The 18,319-nt window shown below is 36.1% G+C and overlaps 2 protein-coding genes across 4 annotated transcripts; one reads left to right on the top strand and one right to left on the bottom strand.

The window, feature by feature from the left end:
- Nucleotides 1-1,471: 1,471 nt before the first annotated feature.
- Nucleotides 1,472-2,537, bottom strand: RB195_000137 (uncharacterized protein; the record flags this gene model as incomplete). Of its 2 annotated transcripts, none has more annotated exons than XM_064196309.1 (5): nt 1,472-1,522; nt 1,986-2,081; nt 2,163-2,231; nt 2,330-2,411; nt 2,470-2,537. In XM_064196309.1, the coding sequence occupies 5 exons, from the start codon at nt 2,535-2,537 to the stop codon at nt 1,472-1,474; spliced, it is 366 nt and encodes a 121-aa protein (XP_064052190.1). The 2 variants fall into 2 exon arrangements, with proteins under 2 accessions (XP_064052190.1, XP_064052191.1); XM_064196310.1 differs by having other exon boundaries at nt 1,485-1,529.
- A 1,838-nt stretch (nt 2,538-4,375) lies between these two features.
- RB195_000136 (uncharacterized protein) lies at nt 4,376-7,146 on the top strand (the record flags this gene model as incomplete). Of its 2 annotated transcripts, XM_064196308.1 has the most annotated exons (8): nt 4,376-4,410; nt 4,855-4,936; nt 4,992-5,131; nt 6,421-6,494; nt 6,553-6,623; nt 6,689-6,778; nt 6,844-6,924; nt 7,018-7,146. In XM_064196308.1, the coding sequence occupies 8 exons, from the start codon at nt 4,376-4,378 to the stop codon at nt 7,144-7,146; spliced, it is 702 nt and encodes a 233-aa protein (XP_064052189.1). The 2 variants fall into 2 exon arrangements, with proteins under 2 accessions (XP_064052189.1, XP_013296531.1); XM_013441077.2 differs by lacking the exons at nt 4,376-4,410; nt 4,855-4,936 and having other exon boundaries at nt 4,986-5,131.
- Between the last annotated feature and the right edge of the window lie 11,173 nt (nt 7,147-18,319).

Below are 18,319 nucleotides of genomic sequence, written 5' to 3'. Positions count from 1 at the left end.
GGACTTAGTGGAAGGACTTCGATTCTTGTGATGCGATGACGATTGCTGCCTGTTTTCACTTGAAATCACGATAGAATTAATTATTAACGATGTGACGACGAGAAATTCATGACACGCAGCCCAGTACGAATTTTCAAGAAGAATGTACTAAGAAATACTTTGACGTAGATAAATATGCGGGTTTCCAGGAAAGAGATGATGAAGATAAGTTTTAGGAAATATTACAGTGAGTGATAGCGAAATTTCACAGTGAGCGAGAAAATGGAGAAATATTACAGCAGGGGAGAACCCATATATTTTGATCTACGTTATGAAAAAAGCCAAGTGATGCAATTTTTTTTTATTCGAACTGAATAGTTCCAGCCTAAACGCACTTGGTGCTATTTTACTGTGGATCGAGTGTCACTTACCTTTACCTTACCGTATCCAAACGAAGTGAATGAAAATTGCAGCTAAGTAGGTACATACGGCTAACAACATCAGTTACCTAGGCAGTAATCGTTGCGAATAAGCCAGGAATCGAATTAAACAAACATGATCGTGAGTACATTAATGGAGAACTTCCAAGATAATTTTGGTAAGAAAAAAAAAACCTAGGAATAAGCTCTTAATTGAAATAGAGCGCTGAGCCGATGAATTCTACAGAATATTTACTGAATTTAACTTACTTGGGTCGGATTTCGTACATGGAACTAATCCTTGCTCTTCTTTTTATTTTTTTGTAACTAATTTTTTAAATTTTTCTTTCCTTTCATTATGTATTTACTGTACTTGTTTTGTATTTTGTTCTTTGTTTTCTTTTATTTTAGTTTTTATTATTTTTTATTTCATTAGTTATTTTGCACTTTAATGTTTCCTTGGCACATCTTTTTACCATGTCAATGAGTGTAATAAATAAACAAATAAGTGAATGAATGAATAAATAAATAAATAAATAAATAAATAAATAAATAAATAAATAAATAAGGGAACTCGACTCGGTGTAAGCACTGTAACGATTTTCACATGAATTGTTGTTATTTGTCCGTGAAAGGATCACTTACTTTACTTTGCACTGATAAACATAATTTCTAGATTTCCATTTGTGTTGTAAATCAAAATATCCACTAGAGTGGAGTTCGTTTAGTACCACGGATCATTTTCCTTTTCAAATTTATTGATTTTTCTGATTCTTTGTTGATTTAATGAAAATGTTTCTACATTGACTTAAGTTTTTTCTCTCTGAAAACTGGGCTCGTTCAAAAGTACGAAAGTAAGGATAAAATAATGTAAGCGGAGCTCTTAAAGGAATAAACAATTGGAAGTAACGTTAAAGGAGAAATTAATTGAAAATAAACATGCGTGTCAACAGAAAAAAGGATTCATTAAATGACAGTATACAAAAACGTGAGAAAAAAAAAGCGACAACAAAACAAAATGCAAAAAACAAGCAAAGCGAAAAGGTTAATAACGATTAATTGTTGTCAGACGATCAGACTCCATTTTCAGCTTCGTGGCACTCCGACATTTTCGGACATGTGTTCTGAAGACTGAAAATGATAGACTCGGATATGGTGACGTACTTTGTCTTTTTTCTTTGTAGACGTTTTGTGAAACTTAGGAATTTTTCAGAAGCCTTATTTTACCTTGTGATTTATTCTAATGATTCTAATGTAATTTAAATTGAATTTTAATTTGATTTACTTGGAATCACAATTATTTTATTTTATTTTACTTAGAATCCCCCGTAATTTTCTCAAGAAGACAAACATGTAGACAAGTGAAAAATTACTAGTGAGTAATTACTTACTAAATAAACAAATAAATTAAGTTACTAGTAATTACTAGTTAGTTCCAGCAGCGCTGCCTAAAGCTAGCACGCGCGTTCAACCAATTGATGAGTACTGATCGTATCGGACGTGGTTACATGTGTATCATTTATCACTGATCATGTTTTTATTTGTTTTTTGTTGTTTTTTTTTTGTTTCTTAAAATTCAATCCGAACCTCTCCAGAAGCGGTGGCTCCATCGACACCGGCGTTTGCGGCAGCGGCCTCTTCAGCTTCCAAAGCAGCCAACTGTTCCCGTAGAGCAGTTATATGCTAAAAAAAAATAACCCACAGTTCGTTGGAAACAAATATTTTTTTTTCAGGAATTTCTTGAAATTTTCAGGAATCGGATACCTCTTTGCGATTAACGGCATCTCTTTGTTTCTTGCATTCCAATTTGCATTTGTCATATTCGGTAAGTGGCTGTATAAAGTAAAGAATTTAAGTCGTTTTGTTGATGGAAAGATAAGTACGAGGATAAGTAAATAAATAAGTAATAAATAAACATAACTAACACTAACTTTTGGGACCTTCACGTAACGAGGCTCTACAATGGGTTCGTCCGGTTGCAACTGTACGTAGACATCCTCTTTCTTCTGTTTTCTGGAATAATCAGGACCGTTAAGGAGCTCTCTGATTTGGGCAACGCTTGCAAACTAACTTAGTTTTTAAAGCGTCCGTGAACGCGAACAGTAAAACCAATAGGACAACCAAAGATACTGATCTCATGGCTCTGAAATTCATATGAGCAGTGAATTGATATGAATGTAGGAAGATGGCAGTGTGACGATGAATTCTTAACATCCATCCATAAAAAAATTCAAGATTAATCGAGAAAAACGCTACAGTGCCATCATAACCTTTCGATTTATGATGGAACGTCGCGTAAATGCTTGCATGCAAGATAGGGTCCCACCGTCCCACTTCTCTTGGGCCCATCAGAGCTACAAGTCAGGAAAGGGGAAAGCAGGATGATCTGGTATTAGATCATTTGAATCAAAGAATAACGCTTACCAACTATAATCAGCTTGATTGGTGTTCGCGCCCGGAAAATCATAGAATCGTGGTTGTTATTTTATTTTATTTCATTATTATTTGCATTATTTATTTCTTTATTTCCTAAAGACCTCTATCCAGAAATGTTAGTAGTAATTTCAAAATTTACATATCTATTCTTAAAAAAGGATAAAAAGAAATTTAAGATTTGGGATTCAAGATTTAGAAAGAACTCGTTTTCTGCGGAATTAGTACATAGATGTGGTAAGTATCAGAGAAAATTACGTGGAAGTATAAATAAAAATACCTAAGTAAAGTGTATAATTAACAATGAATAGTAATAAAAACAAAATTAGGAAAGTAGTATCGAGTTTGATAAGCTGTACACGAGGTTGTTAAATAAATTTATTGGCTAACATTTCGGCTATATCGCCTTCTTCGGAGCCTGAAAAGGACGAAGAAAGTATAAAAAACAAAATAGCTATAAGTAATGGATATATAAAAAATAGCAGCCAACTGTTCCCATAAAATACATCGAAAAAAAAAATTGACAGCTCTTATCTTTTTGAACACCTGTGTTGGGGTTTGACGCAAGGAAAGTTAACGTTTATCGACTTAAAGTGGTTATTATTCTCTTAAATGTGAAATTTATACAACTGACTAAGTATAATTGGCTTTTAGAACAAAAGTACAATTGTGAATGAATAATTAGTTTTCATAAAAGTTAATTTCGTCTTTGAATTGGCGTATATAGTTCAATGGGAGCTCAAAAAAACAAAATAGTCCTAGTAGAAAATGTTCTCTTAAAAAGGTAAAGTTTAATAGATGGGATGTGGAATAGAGATCAAAGAAAATAAAAAGAAAAATATTATGAATATGTGAAGCACTCAAACACTTGAGGGTATGTGTTTTCAAAGAAGCGATCTTTCAAAAATGCTGCCATAGCTAAAAACGCCACAACGCAAACGCACTCCAATGAGAAACTGATGAGAAATACTGATAAAATTTCATTAGATAACAGGTACCATCTGCTTACTGACGCAATCACTCTTTGCAAACAAAGATGGAGATAAAATTGGAAACGAAGTTGTCAGCTGACAGTCATAGAGAGGAAGTAAGCGCTAGGGTCCTAGGAAATTGAAAAAGTTCTGGCATTCCGCTACAATTACACTATGACACAAGAAATTTGCCCGTGCACAAATTGCAGATAAAGCGAAAAAATCGCAGATTTTAAGCAGTCAATAAATGGCTCAGGTACTGTTTAGTGCTCCCCTTTTATTTATATTTTTGTTTACCTATTTGACAGATCGGTCAGACTTCGTAAGTCACTGTCTAGGATAGTTACACGATTCTGAAACCTCAAATGATTCTGAATTGAAGTGAACGTGGTGGCGCGGGTCCCAAGCGGATTGATTAACGCCGGACACTTTATCCTTTATCATTTTTACAGAGATTGACCATTAAACATTAGCCAACGTTAACGATAGCTCGGAAATTTCCGGAACATTTCCGAAACAGAGATTAAAGGGATCACCCCACGAATCTGGGTTGGTGCGGGCTTCAGGTGGGTTATGCCTATACGGAGTCATAGATTGTGGAAAGAAGGGTAATTCCGTCTATTTCTTCCTAATTCCCGTAAAAAACGGCCCGGAAGATATGATTTCGAGCGTTCCGGCGCGCTATTTTTTACAGCGAGTTCGATTGGAGCACACCAGTCTTGTGCGTGCGTCGCATCTTTCGGTCCGTTTTTTACGGCAATTAGGAAGAAATGGACGGAACCACCCCCTTTCCATAATCTACTATATTCGTGGGGTGATGCCTTTAAAGTCCAGCCGCTTCTCCAGAAGGATTGCTACAGCGCCGTGCACTTTGCACCTCATCAAGAGTCTGACGAGAGTCTTAAAGGCGGTGTTTACTATCAGATGAGGCATCGCATCATTATAACTTTCATTTAAAGAGTAATATGATGTGCAGGAAGAATACGGTATCTACTATCACTATCACGTGATTTATTTTGATGTTGTATTTTTCGTGGACATTTTTTTTCGAGTGATTCTCATTTAATAACTCGTCGACTCAACTGGACGGTGACTCACACGCACACAAGCGCCTGCCATTCGCTGACCCTACCGGTAAACAAAAACTAGTCTAACCCTGCGCTTCATCCGACGTCTAAGAAGAATGCAGCGCCGTGCTCGAAACGTGCCTGAGGGTGCCGATGAGCCTGAATTCCCCATTCTACGTGGAGCTATCCCTATGTTTCCGGCACCACCGGTACGCGCTGCAAATCCACCGCCACCACGGAATTTTCGGCGGAATTCCGCAAGGTGGGTTTAATTAGTATTGAGCAGTAAAAAGAAGAGATTGTTCTCAAATGCTTTTCTCACTAATTAGCTAAAAAGTTTCATAAATTATTTTGTATTTAAAAAATAAGATGTCTGGTATTATTAGATGCTTAATTTCCTCTTAAGGAGCTTGTTTGTCTGGCTTTTTTTTCCGTCTGTTGCCGCTGAATTCGTATCTGGACACTATAAATTTGTTCTATCTATAATAATTTCAAATGTGTACAGGGTATGAAAGATCCTGAATTAGAAGAAGGAAGAACTGCCATGTACTTATTCTTAGATTTCACATTAGGCTAAATTTTTGAGTTGTGAAGACAGTTTGAACCAGTTTTTTTGACCCACCACTAAATAAAAAACATGATCTATGGTATGAGAGCAGTTTCTGGTTTTTTAAACTGTTATACAGTGAAAATTGCTCCATTTTTTTTTTCGCAAACTGAAAAAAAGCAGCAGATTTCCTAGTAGTTGTTGATTTCGTTCATACTTCTACCGTTTTTCCTTCATTTTTCTCTTTAACGCCCTGTCTTTTAATAAATTTAATTTAATTTTTTAATTTTTTAATAAATGAAAAATAAATAATTCTTCAGATTCTAGTGTTTATGTGTTTCTTGTAATTTAACGGTGGATCTGTGTAGAAGACGACCGTCGTACCAGTTTAACATTTCCAGTAAACGGGTGGATATGCATAGGCCAGTTAGGCCCATTTAACCGCTGGAACCGCGCTGACACCCTCGGATAAATGATATTGGATACGGTATCATCAGATCACTCGGAGAATTCTTTTTCTGGCCGATACAGATCATTCTTTCCGGAATGACTATAGCTGGGAACTTGTGAGCTTGTGACTTCCAATTCAATAGACGAATGACTTTTTTTCGTTTTCGTTATTTTTTCCTTTTATTGAATCAATTTCACTTATTGTTCGCTATCATACTGCCTAAATTTACCCGTTATCTAAACTAATTCCTAGTTTTTTTGTTTACTAAGTAAACAATCCACAAACTTGTTTCAGCCAGGAAAACGAATGAAAAAGCCTCCTACTAGGCATTACGTGTCTTTTTTCCCACTTTACATATTTTCTCTATTCTGGGACCCGCAGGGTGTTCTGGTAGCGGTGCTGAGTGGTAATCAGACAAGCTTACTGTATACTATACTAATACCAGTATACTTTGAGAGTGTGAAAAAAACAAAAAAAAAAGAACAAATATAATAAAAATAGAAATACAACAATGTAACTGTTTTTTTTTCGAATTTCTTTTTTTTTCTGTCAGACTTCGAGCCGAATCCCCAGACACCGCCATCGAGTACGATCAAAAGGAGCTGGATGCACTGAAACGAATGCGAGGTCCTGACTGGAATTGATTGAAATTTTAATTTTAATGATTTACCAGAATCGTTTCCAGAAGTAGCCGAACGACAAATAAAAGGGCTATCTCTCATAAATGACATGCGGAAAGACACTTCATTCGTTGTGGTGTGTGTGTGTGCGGGTGTTTATACAGAACTGGGTCCCATCTGGATTTTTATTTATGTTTACAGGTTGATGATGATGTACGTGCTGTACGTGAAGCAGAAGAACGATATTTAATTAAGGAATTAGACGCTCATCTAAAAGCCATTGACGAAGGAGTGAGTTTTTTTTTCCCTGGAGCAGTGGATGATCCCATCCAGAACAGGGAAATTTTTTTTTCCAGAGAATTAACCGTCCCGCTATGTTACTGATAATGTCACCATTATGCAATTATATAGACCGACTTGAGATTGAAGTGAAGAATGTAAGTCCTTGTTTTTTTTTTCAAAAGAATTTGACATGAAGGAAAAATGAAGGATTCTAATTCCAGAAATACTGCAAATTCTGTATATTTCAGACCAGAAATCTTCTCTCCGACATTAAAAATCGTCAAGCCGACCTGGCTGCCGAATTGGAACATGTTGAAAGTATTTTTCGCATTTTAGAAAGGGATTCATCACAAAATAATGATCAAACTAAGAGCTGAGGGTGAAAAAAGACCTCTCTAGTACCGTAGTAAGCTGAACCTTACTAATTTTGCCTCCGTCTTTCAACTAGACGTCTCTTTTGAACCATATGCATTAATCGCTGAGTATGTACATATTGGTTACTAATGAATAAAACGTTATGAAAAATTGTATACCTCTGACCTGGCATAAAATAATACGTAGACCGTAGTAAAAAATGTGATTAGGCCCAATAATTTTAATGATATCAGTTTTTTACAGCCCGACTTCCTCAAAAAAAGTTCTTTCAGCAAAGTTAAGAAAATAGTGAACTGATAGGCTGTGGTGCCCATGTCCGATTGTCCATGAATCTTGGCATGATTTAAAGGCATCACCCCACGAATCTGAGGTGATGTCTTCAAATCATGCGGCGGCGCACAGGGCTGGCCAGCTCCACTCGAACTCCCCGTAGAAAATAGTGCGTCAGAACGCCTGAAGCCACATTTTCCGGGCCGTTTTCTACGGTAATTAGGAAGAAATGGACGGTATCACTACCCTCTCCATAGTCTCCCATCCCGTATACGAATACTCCACCTGAAATCCGTACCACCTCAGATTCGTGGAGTGATGCCTTCAATATATGATTTTTGATTGATTTGCTTGAGATGCTTAGCCAAGATTGATATTGATCTTCCTTATTAACTAACAGCTATCGTTGCGGCGTTATCGCCTTCGTCAGAGCCTGGAGAAATCAAATCCATCAGTGACTTATCCTCGTAAGGGCCTAATCACCTTACAGAAAGCATTCAGTCGATAGGTTAACTCAAAGCACAACACATCGGCCAGCGTTTACGGGTTGTGCCCTAAGGACTTAAATAAAAATCTCATGCACCGCCATTATATGGAGTCTTTTAGGAACTGTTAACGGGAACGTGATTTTTTTTTCATCCAAAAGAGGATTTTTTCTAGAAGTGAGGAGTGAAAATGGTGAAAAGATGATTATTTTTTGCGAAAACACTTTGGGTCGCCAATGACCTTGCAAACCTTAGACCTCCACAGCGAACAAATCCGGAAATCAACTCGGTGGATTCTTCATTAACTACACCAATTCTTCCTGATCAGTGCGGGGATGAGAACTGGACGGAGTTAGGAGGAAGTTTGTTCAGCAGCAACCTTAGTTATTGTGTTCTACTTGCTATTTTAATTCCCCATGGTCTAGTCATGACATGATTTCTGTATTATAATTTAATACGTTGTTTATCGCGGATACGTTTACGTGATTGTTTACTCAATCTCCGTAATTTTATTTGCTTATTCAACATTTCTGTATTGGCCGCAGCAAACTGTACATACATACGTATTTTTACAAAACTTCAAATCTTTTTTGTCTGGTGATGGACTCAATTTTTTCTGCTTTTGAGAAATGTAAAGGAAACTTTTTATTACATAAAACAAATATCCCCTTCTGGTTACTGTAAGTGAATTTTGTTGGCTGAAGGTAGTACATCATAAAATTGAAGTGAAGCTCGGTGCAGCTGCGAATCTCACCGTTCTACACAGTCTGGTGCCGTCTTCGTAGAAGATCACCTTGTTTCGTCAGGCCGAAAGATAGTGGTTTTTCCCGTTAGGAAGCGAGTTAGAAAGTTGTCTGCTGATGCTTTGTGTTAAGAATTTTGAGACAAACCTTCGATTCACGTACCGTTCAATGTAACGAACACGGCTTGCACACAGGGCTCTGAAGGGCTCTTCTAGCCTGAGGGGCCACTTTCTCTGCAGATCCTATCTGCTGTCTTCGGCACTTGAAATTTTTTAAAAGACAATTTCTTTGTCATTACTTACTACTTTGCCCAAAAAGAGCTTCTTTTCTGAGATGTGATAGCGAAGAAAAGAAGATTTTAGTTTTTTCGCGAGCGATTAGGATTTGGAAAGTTGATGAGGGATCCACTTTTTTTTTTCTTTTCCGGTAGTGGAATCCCGCTTTTTCGTCTAGTTCCTCAGTGACTAATGATGAAATTTTCTTTCACTATGGTCCGTAAAATATTTATGTCGGCCTTTATAGACTTTTCAGAATGAAGCTCGTCTCTCTGGATTAGTGCGTGCTCGAAAATTTTGGAGTCATCACCAACGTTTGGTAGTGGGTAACGGCCGATCCCTCCATAAAGTGTCTGACGTTAATCAATCCGCTTGGGACCCGCGCCACCACGTTCACTTCAATTCAGAATAGTGAGGTTTATGAACGTGTTACTGGCGTATACAATGACCTCCGGGAGCTAACTGAGGTGTCAGGTCAGTGTTTTTCTCCTCCCAGACAAGTCTGGTACAAACTTATCGATCCCGGTGTTTTGAATGGCTTGGTGAGCACTAGGGCGGATTCGAACCTGCGATCGATCGTGCACGTAGCGGAACCTCTAACCAACTGCGCTACACCCATCCTTTTTTATCGGTCAAAATGAGAACCATTAAAATCAACACATTTTTTCCCCAAGAGATGCAAGCTTATTTATACTAACAGCATAAAATTTCGAGATCTAGAAGTTAAAAATTTTCTGGAGGTCGTTTCAATGTCACCTTCATTCTTGAAGCATTTATCCTTGAAAAAGTTGTCCAGGTGCTTCAGGAAATGGTAGTCCGTGGCAGAGGGGAGATCCGGCAAAAACGGATCCTTTACTTTCCGAACAATTTAATAAAAATTCTAAAGTGGAATGAACACTACATTTTCCCCAACGTTGTATATAGCCAGTAATATTTCTCACAATTTCGCACTGTACTTTCTGCTTTCTGTTGAAATGAGAAAGCAAAAGATGCTAAAGACTTTAATTCATTAGAACTCCGTTAAGGTTTCATTTCATTTTACTAGATTTTGATTAATACAATCGAGAGAAACATGGTGATTTATGGGATGGGGCCCAGTATTATTTGTTTACCCAGACTACAAAGTAACTGCTTTACTTCTGAGATAAATCTTTAAAAAATTTTCCACGTATTCTGAAGAAAAAGAAGAATTCGAAGTCGAGTAGTCGAAAATTAATTCTAAAAAATTACTTTAAAGGTAAGTTAGTCGTTGGTTTTTTTTTGAAGACGTCATTTGAAAAGGGGGACTTAGCTAATGACAAATATGTAATTTTATATTCCTAACACTGATTAATATTTTATTATTTTACACAATTATTTTATTCATCCGCATAAAAAATTTAATTTTATATCAAATTTCAATAAAATGTCTCTGTGATGATAAGATTACCTTGCAGTCCCTTAACTAATAAGGAATATCTACCACCATGTTCTTATTTTTATTAATTATTAGTTTTATTAGTTTTGTTATCTTTATGTTTGTTAATGTTTTATTATGTTTTCAATTGCATTCCTGCTTTGTACCATAAATTCGAGACTTATGGTGATTAGTGAACGTTTAATCGTTGCTGTAATCTTTTTTTCGAAGAATTTTTCTCAAATTATGATATCCGAACACTTTTTGTTATTCAAAAAATAATGATAATAATGAGGAAAAAACGAAATTTAAATCCTCAGGGGAATCACGTTACTAAAAAGTTCTGTAATTAAGTGTTACTCATTAGCACTAAATGTTTTGGTGATATTTTTAGTTAGCAATGAATAAAATATTTTCATGATGATTTTGATTTTGAAGAACTTTGGGAAACTTTTCTTTTTTTTGATGAGCGAAGGTAAAATCAACTGACATTACTTACTCATACATATTTGGAAAATAATAGGAGATTCAACCATATGTGTGTCTCATTCAAACAATTCCATTGCATTGTAATCTCCCTTATAATTAGATTCCTTCTTCGAAAATAAAACTCATAAAACTACTTTCCAATTAGTTTCGACGGCAGACAGACTGCTGATATCGTCATCGTCGTAAATATAATTGCTCATAAGTCAAATTTCCTGCTACCTTCAGACAGTTACTGTTATGCTCGAGTAAAATATCAAATGTTGACGGCAGCTGGTTTACTAATATTTACTATGCGTAGTAAAATACTACTCCATCTGTTTTCATCAGTAACAACAATCTCTTCAAGTTCCATTTTTTTTTGGCAGCTTTGAGGACCTTTTCCTTTTTTCCACCACCTTTTTTTCCCACCACCTTTTCCATGAGGGAAAAAACAAGCACAAACTTTTTGTGAAAGTAATCACTGAAAAGAATTAAGCGTAAAGTTCCAGAATGTAATAAAAAAGTTGGAAAGCTTGCATCTGTTCAAATCAACTCATAGCTAGAAGAATAATTAATTTGACTCTGTCACCGGACACGGAGAACCCCCCGCCCTCTCCCCCCCCCAACCACAGAGGGTATTTTTTATCTACTACTAATAATAAAATACGCTGATACAGTATAATCTCTAATTCTTGGAGTGAAGAAGGAAAGGATGAGGATCCGCGTCCTATTTTTCTTTTTTTTCATAACACGACTCAATTTGATCTCTATTATAATAACTATGCATCAGTAGATCCGTGCTTGCAAGCTCTATCCATTGAACATAATTGGAACTCTTAAAAAGCACCAATAAAATATTTTTTTTTTGAAAAAATCACTTAAAATTAATGCAAATAAGCAAGGTTGAGTCCGAACCGATAGCGTCCTAAGGATATATGACGTTTATCGTGAATATATTGTTTGAAGAGTAAAATGGTAACTACAAACCCGTAATTTATACACTATTTTTTAAACTTTTTTTTATTTGTTATTTATTTATACACTATACAAAAATTGTTATTTCTCACAGCTATAATTCCGTTGCCCTAAAAATTTTGAAAATTTGACTAAAAAGTATTTTTTATATTTATTTATTTTATTTTTATTTGAAATTTTTTTACTCCTGCAGGATCAGCAAGAAAAGAATTTGTTTTGGGATGCTTTTGTCTTTGCACACATTTCTCGGCTTAACAGGACTTTCTGTTGTTGTTTTTTTTTTCAACTAAAACTACAACTTCTTTGTTTTCCATTACTACATTACACTATTTGTTGTGATTTTTGAAAGTTCGTTGAAAGTTAAAAGAAAAGATGTAAATGTTTTTAGAATAAATGTAATGGTATATAATGTATTTTAGGATGTATATGCATTATTGTTTTTTCCTGAGGGGACCTAGTAGTAGAATGCTAGAAATTTTTGTTTCCAGGGCGTGCAGTTGCTAATACTGCATACAATCCACTGTTCAGGAGCCAAAAATAACTTCATATTTCTGTTTTTTGATTCATAATACAATATTATATCGAACAGTTGTAAGGTTGGCAAAACAGGAGTGAAGATTATTCTCAATCTAAGTATCAAGTTAAATTTTTCCTCTTACCTCACTCACATCTTTCCCGTGACTCACAAATGATTGTGAGTTGTTGATTTGACAAAAATAACATTTTAGCTGGCTACATCTACATCGTTGTGATAAACCAAATAATTTTGCCTGGCTCTTATCTAAGCAGAAGGATATTATCCGAGTTTTAAAACTGGAAGAATAATGACCGCGTTCGTTCCTCCATACCTCACTGATGACTATTGTACAGAGGTGAGCGATCATATCGTATTTTTGTTACTTTACTCTACTGGGCGAATATTAATAATTTATTTAATGGTTTTATTTTATAAATTTATATTTTATTTTATTTATATATATTATATTATTTCGTTCGTTCCAACATTCGTTTATTCTGTTGTTTTTTGTTTTGTTTGTTTTGTATTTTTATGCTATACCATTATTTATAAATATTTATTTGTGTTTTATAAAATTATTAGATAAATTATTAATATTCGCCCTGCTCAAAGTTAATTATTTTATTTAATAATTTTTTAATAATTTTTGATATTAATTTTTGTGAATTTAGTTTAAAATGCAATTAATAATGATTTAATACACATTATGTAGTATAACTGAGTAATTCTGTTTTAATTTAATTTTTTTCAGTTATTAGTTCAGTTATTGTTTTTTGAAAAAATTATGTTAGTATTTTTAGAACGGCGTTCTCATCGTTACAGCTGGATACTATCGTTTCTCTCTGTGCTTATCCTTGGCGACCTCAGCTACCTCGGCAACCTATCTCGTATATTTTTTTCATAAACGTTACAAAAATTTGAGTCTTCATTGTAATATAAAGGTAATTCGTTTCCCTGGGGAGTTGAGGAGATTTTTTCCACAATTATGTCTACTATTATATATTTTAGGTATTATTATGTTCATTGTATTTATGTTGCTTCTCCTACGCATGTCTTAACATTGTGATGAAGGTAAATTTGTAACTTTTGGCAGAGTCGATCAATGATTTTTTTTCAATAAGGTACTAAGAATAAAAATAAAAAATAGGCGGAAAAAGTTGAAAATTAAAAATAAAATAGGCAAAGAAACTATTCGCTGCCAAATACAATAAATGGTTCTCATCTGTAATATCCGGAGTAGAGAAAAATGGCAAAAAAAAAAATCGATTCTTGGAGACTTTTTAGACTTTTTTTCAAAACTTGAAGTTGATGAAATTTTTTTTTTGAGATTTTTGAAAATTTCAGGCAGGAATTGATTTAATTATTGCTCTTTCGCACCATTTGATTAGGCTGATTGAATTCTTTTCAGGTACACTACATCCTTTTACCGTTTTTAATTTCTACTCCCTGTGAAATCTTTCTATCTAAAGCTATTTATCTTTGCACACAATTACCAATTGTTTTTATATTATTTTTCTCGCAATATATACAAATTGCAATGATTGTTGAACGATGTGTGGCCACCGTATTCGTGCGAGATTATGAATCCGGTTACAAAAATCTTGGCTTGGTACTGTTAGCGGCTGCGGTAAGATCGCATAAGTTAAATTTTTACCATCAACTCGGTCTTTAAAGACATCACCACCACAAATCTGAGGTGGTACGGATTTCAGGTGGAGTATTCGTGGACGAGATTTCTTCTGATTGCCGTAAAAACGGCCTGGAAGATGCGGCGCGTGAACAAGGCTGGCGCGCTCCAATCGAACTCCTTGTGGAAAATGGCGCGCCGGAGCCCTCGAAGCCGTACTTTCCGGGCCATTTTTTTACGGCAATTAGGAAGAAATGAATGGAATCACTTCTCTTCATAATCTACGATTCCGTATACGAATACTCCACCTGAAATCCGTAATACCTCAGATTCGTGGGGTGATGCCATTAAACCAGGATGAAGAAGTTTACACTGGCACTCATACACCTCTACTTTTTAGGTGACTGCAACTTTTGTTATTTTATTAGTGCTCTATCATGGTGTACAATTTAATGGATTATATTTAAATGGTCGTATGCTTCCACAGGATACGTATGCGGTAGCGAATTTAATTATCACAGTGATGCTTTGTATCAATCTTGCTGGATTAGCATGTACTGTTCTTCTTCATTTTGTCAACCGACGGAGACAAATAAGGTAAAATCGGCGTTGATCCCTAAATAAAAAGCAGGTTATTTGAGATCTTCTTCATTGTGATTCCTCTCAGGACCACTCTGTCCTCGAAGTTTCAATCGATAGAGAACCGTGTGACTTCAAATCTACTTTTTTGGGCCTCTTCCATACAATTCACAACATTTGTCCTAACCGACATTGCTACCTTATTTGTGCGACTCTTCCAGCATAATAATCGGCTTGCGATGGCGTACAAAGAAAACGCCGACGTGAGTACCAGATCGTTACCCCTTTCTTGAACCTTTATCAACAATTTTTATCTCGTATTTCCTGAAAAGTAACATTTTTCCAGCTGTTCAACTTCTACACACTTTTTCTACCCGTGCTTACTACGATTTATCTAGCAAAAGTAAAACAGAGACGAATTAGAGATATCCATAACACAGTGAATGTGAGAAAATCCACATAAATATGTACTCATAAATAAGCAAAGTCCACTAAACGTACGTGTGTTTGTTTTTTTCAGATCAAAGCGGTCGGGAACGAGGGTTGGAAAAATTATTCCGCTGTCATAGAACATCTTTGGAAGTAACCTTTTGTTTTTTTTTTGTAACCGTACAGTTCTCGTATGTTCCTACATCGAATCATGTTACTATAAACTGAACTAACTTGATTTTTTTCTGTGATTTCATGCGTTTTTTCTGCCGCTGCTTTCCTGAGGAAAGCTATTAAAGTATTTTTATTTTATTTTATTTTTTTTTTATTTTTTTTAGTATTTTTAAGAAAGTATTTTTATTTTATGAGTAATTTGTTTTTGAATACTAGTTATCCATATTACGTCTACATCAAACTCCCCGGATGAGATACAGATAGGAGGTATACTCTTGACACTAGCCAATTTTTGCAATTTTTGCAAGATTGCGTTTTTACCGCTCTTTTTTCTTTACTACCATCAGCTGCATCCATTTCAAACACAGAAAATTTTGAAATAAGTGATAATTTGCCGATGAAATGGCCCCTGTTATAAAATTGAAGATTTCTACCAAGCTTTGAGTCGACATTTTTGAAATTCAGTCATCATGGTGGTGGTGGTGGTGACGGCTGAGGACCTTGTAATGTACCATAGCTAACGGAATGGGTCGAACCATCTTTACCTGCTTTAGGGATCCGACTATGATTTTTGGGAGTCATTTACAGCCGCGTTCCTGTAACATCGATAAATAATTTCGGATAATTTGCTCGTGCTTAAAGGCATCACTCCACGAATCTTAGGTGGTACGGATTTCAGGTGAAGTATTCGTATACGGGGTCGTAGATTATGGAGAGAAAGGTGATTCCGTCCATTTCTTCCTAATTGCCGTAAAAACAGCCCGGAAGGTACGGCTTCGGGCATTCTGGCGCACTATTTTCCACAAGAAGTTCGACTGGAGCGCGCCAGCCTTGTGCGGCACCTCATCTTTTGGGCAGTTTTTTTTACGGCGATTAGGAAGAAATGGACGGAATCACCCTCCTCTCCATAATCTACTATCCCTTATAAGGATACTCCACCTAAAATCCTTACCACCTCAGATTTTCTGGGGTGATGCCTTTAATTGTACGTCCTCAACTGTTGCTTCTAAATTATCTAGCACTTCAGGAATTCCTTGTGGTTAATCGTGTTACGTAGTACACTTCTACTTCACGAGATAGTTCGTTTCAACGACAAACGTAGTTGCCTTCCTTAATATTCTGATAGCTGCAGGAGAGTGTAAAGGTCAAGATAGAACAGAAAACGTTTTTTTTTAAATTTCAAATGAGATGACTGGGCGGCACTGAATGTAAAATCAAAAGTGAAATGTAAGTGCTCTGTGATCTGCCATGTTTTAATCACTTATAAGCTTCTCATTGCCTCATCTTCATTCCACTGTAGTTGTCCAAAAAAGGAAAAAGTGAAAAAAAAGTTTAAGGTGATTATTTTAAAATTTTGCTAAGATTCAGGCATTTTCTCTAGTTCTCTAGTTTGAGTTCAAATAATTCAAGATCTATAAAATTCTGACATTTTCCAAGGTGCTTTGTTTTGTGGAATTATACATCATCAAAAAATATTGAAGTTTCTATAGCATGTATTTTATGAACTCATTTACTACCGATCTTTCGAAGAAGAAAAAACTATGTTTTTTTCGGATGTGAATTTCAGAGCTCCTTAACACACTATGAAGGCCAGTTCGTAGCTGTAGTGATGACAAGTAAGTAAAGAATAAAGATAAAGTTTCTGGCGTTAATCAATCCGCTTAGGATCCGAGATCGGTGCTGAAATCATAACTATAAACCTCGTTAGGCTACTAGCCAGCCGTCGCCAACGCAAAGGACATCAATCTTCCTCTTTGCGCCTCTCTTAAGCCTATAAAAAGCGTGGATCTCGCCCATGTGAAGTAACTGGGATTCGTGAAATGAACTAAAGTACATTACACTTGGGGGAACTTCGCGCATTTTCAAAAATAATGATGATAAAATAATGATGAAATAAACTGATCAAGTGCTCGAAAAATAGGTGTCCACTGCAGCGTGAGGTTGGTCGACGGACGGGGAAAACCTTAGACGATGACTATGTGCTAGTAAAGGGACTAGTGGATAAAGGATAAAGTGTCTGGCGTTGATCAATCCGCTTGGGACCAGCGCCACCACGTTCACTTCAATTCAGGATCGTTTGAGGTTTACGACAGCGTAACTAGCCTGTACAATGACTTGCGGTGGCTAGCCGATGTGTCATGTCAGTGTTTTTATCCCTCCAGACAAGCCTGGTGCCTATTTATCCAACCCGGAGGGATGAAAGGCTTGGTGAGCACTAGCGCGGATCCGAACCTCCGATCGATCGTGCAGGAAGTGGAACCTCTGACCGCTACACTACACCCACCCTACAAGTAAGTAAGGGGCTCTGATTTTCTACTGCGTTAGTTTTACTTCACACTGTGGAGAACTAATTCTATCTTGAAGGATATAACGGAATTATAGTCATGGATAGGTAAATTTAAAAAAAAAGATGACTATGAAAGTTTTATCAATATCGATACCATCAAAATCGGTTCGTTACGCAAGAAAAAATCCCGGAAACGACCCTGATTGTGTGTCGACAAGGGCGGTGCAGTTTTTGTACCTGTACATACTGATCAGAATCAAGAAAGCTTCAAGCAGCAGTTTATTCATTTAAGGTTTTTTTTTCGTAAAGAATTTTATTTGAAGTTTGTATGAAAATATTGCGTTAATTCCCCTTGATATTCTACCTAGGAGTGGTCTTTGGTTGTGCATTATTACGTACGGTACAGTACTACGTGCATAACTTGGAAGTACATCCAGATTTAACGGTTTTTCAGTGATTTTGCTTCTTATCTTAACACGATTTGCATCCTTTGTTATCATTGGAATTGTATATAGCCAAAAATTCTTTCACTAAAAACTCGTCAGTTAGTTTTGCTTGATAATCCGTTGTTTGACCTTTCGTATTAAGAAAAAAAAAATCTAATATGTGCTTTGCTGTTTTTGCAAAAATTGCGACCAAATAACAGTATTGCTCTTTTTTTTATCGAATTTCAAATGATACGAGCAACCAATTTCTGTCCCCGTCCATGAAACGAGCGTTGAGGGCACTCCAACATCCAGACCATGACAAGCTTCAGAAGCAACCTTTGTGAAAACGCTATTTTCTCTGGATATGTTGTCGTCTGGAGAGCCTATTTCGAGAGCTAAGGGCAACTCTTCTCATCCGCGCACTTGATATCGTAGAGACTCCGCTAGCGATTCGAAAACTGCAGATCGTTCGCTTTGTCCAGCCCCAATCTCCCTAGGAGTTTCGGGAACGATTCGTCTATG

Source organism: Necator americanus, chromosome IV (assembly GCF_031761385.1).
Source record: "Necator americanus strain Aroian chromosome IV, whole genome shotgun sequence".
Taxonomy (NCBI): Eukaryota; Metazoa; Nematoda; class Chromadorea; order Rhabditida; family Ancylostomatidae; genus Necator; species Necator americanus.
This window is presented reverse-complemented; position numbering and strand designations above follow the sequence as displayed.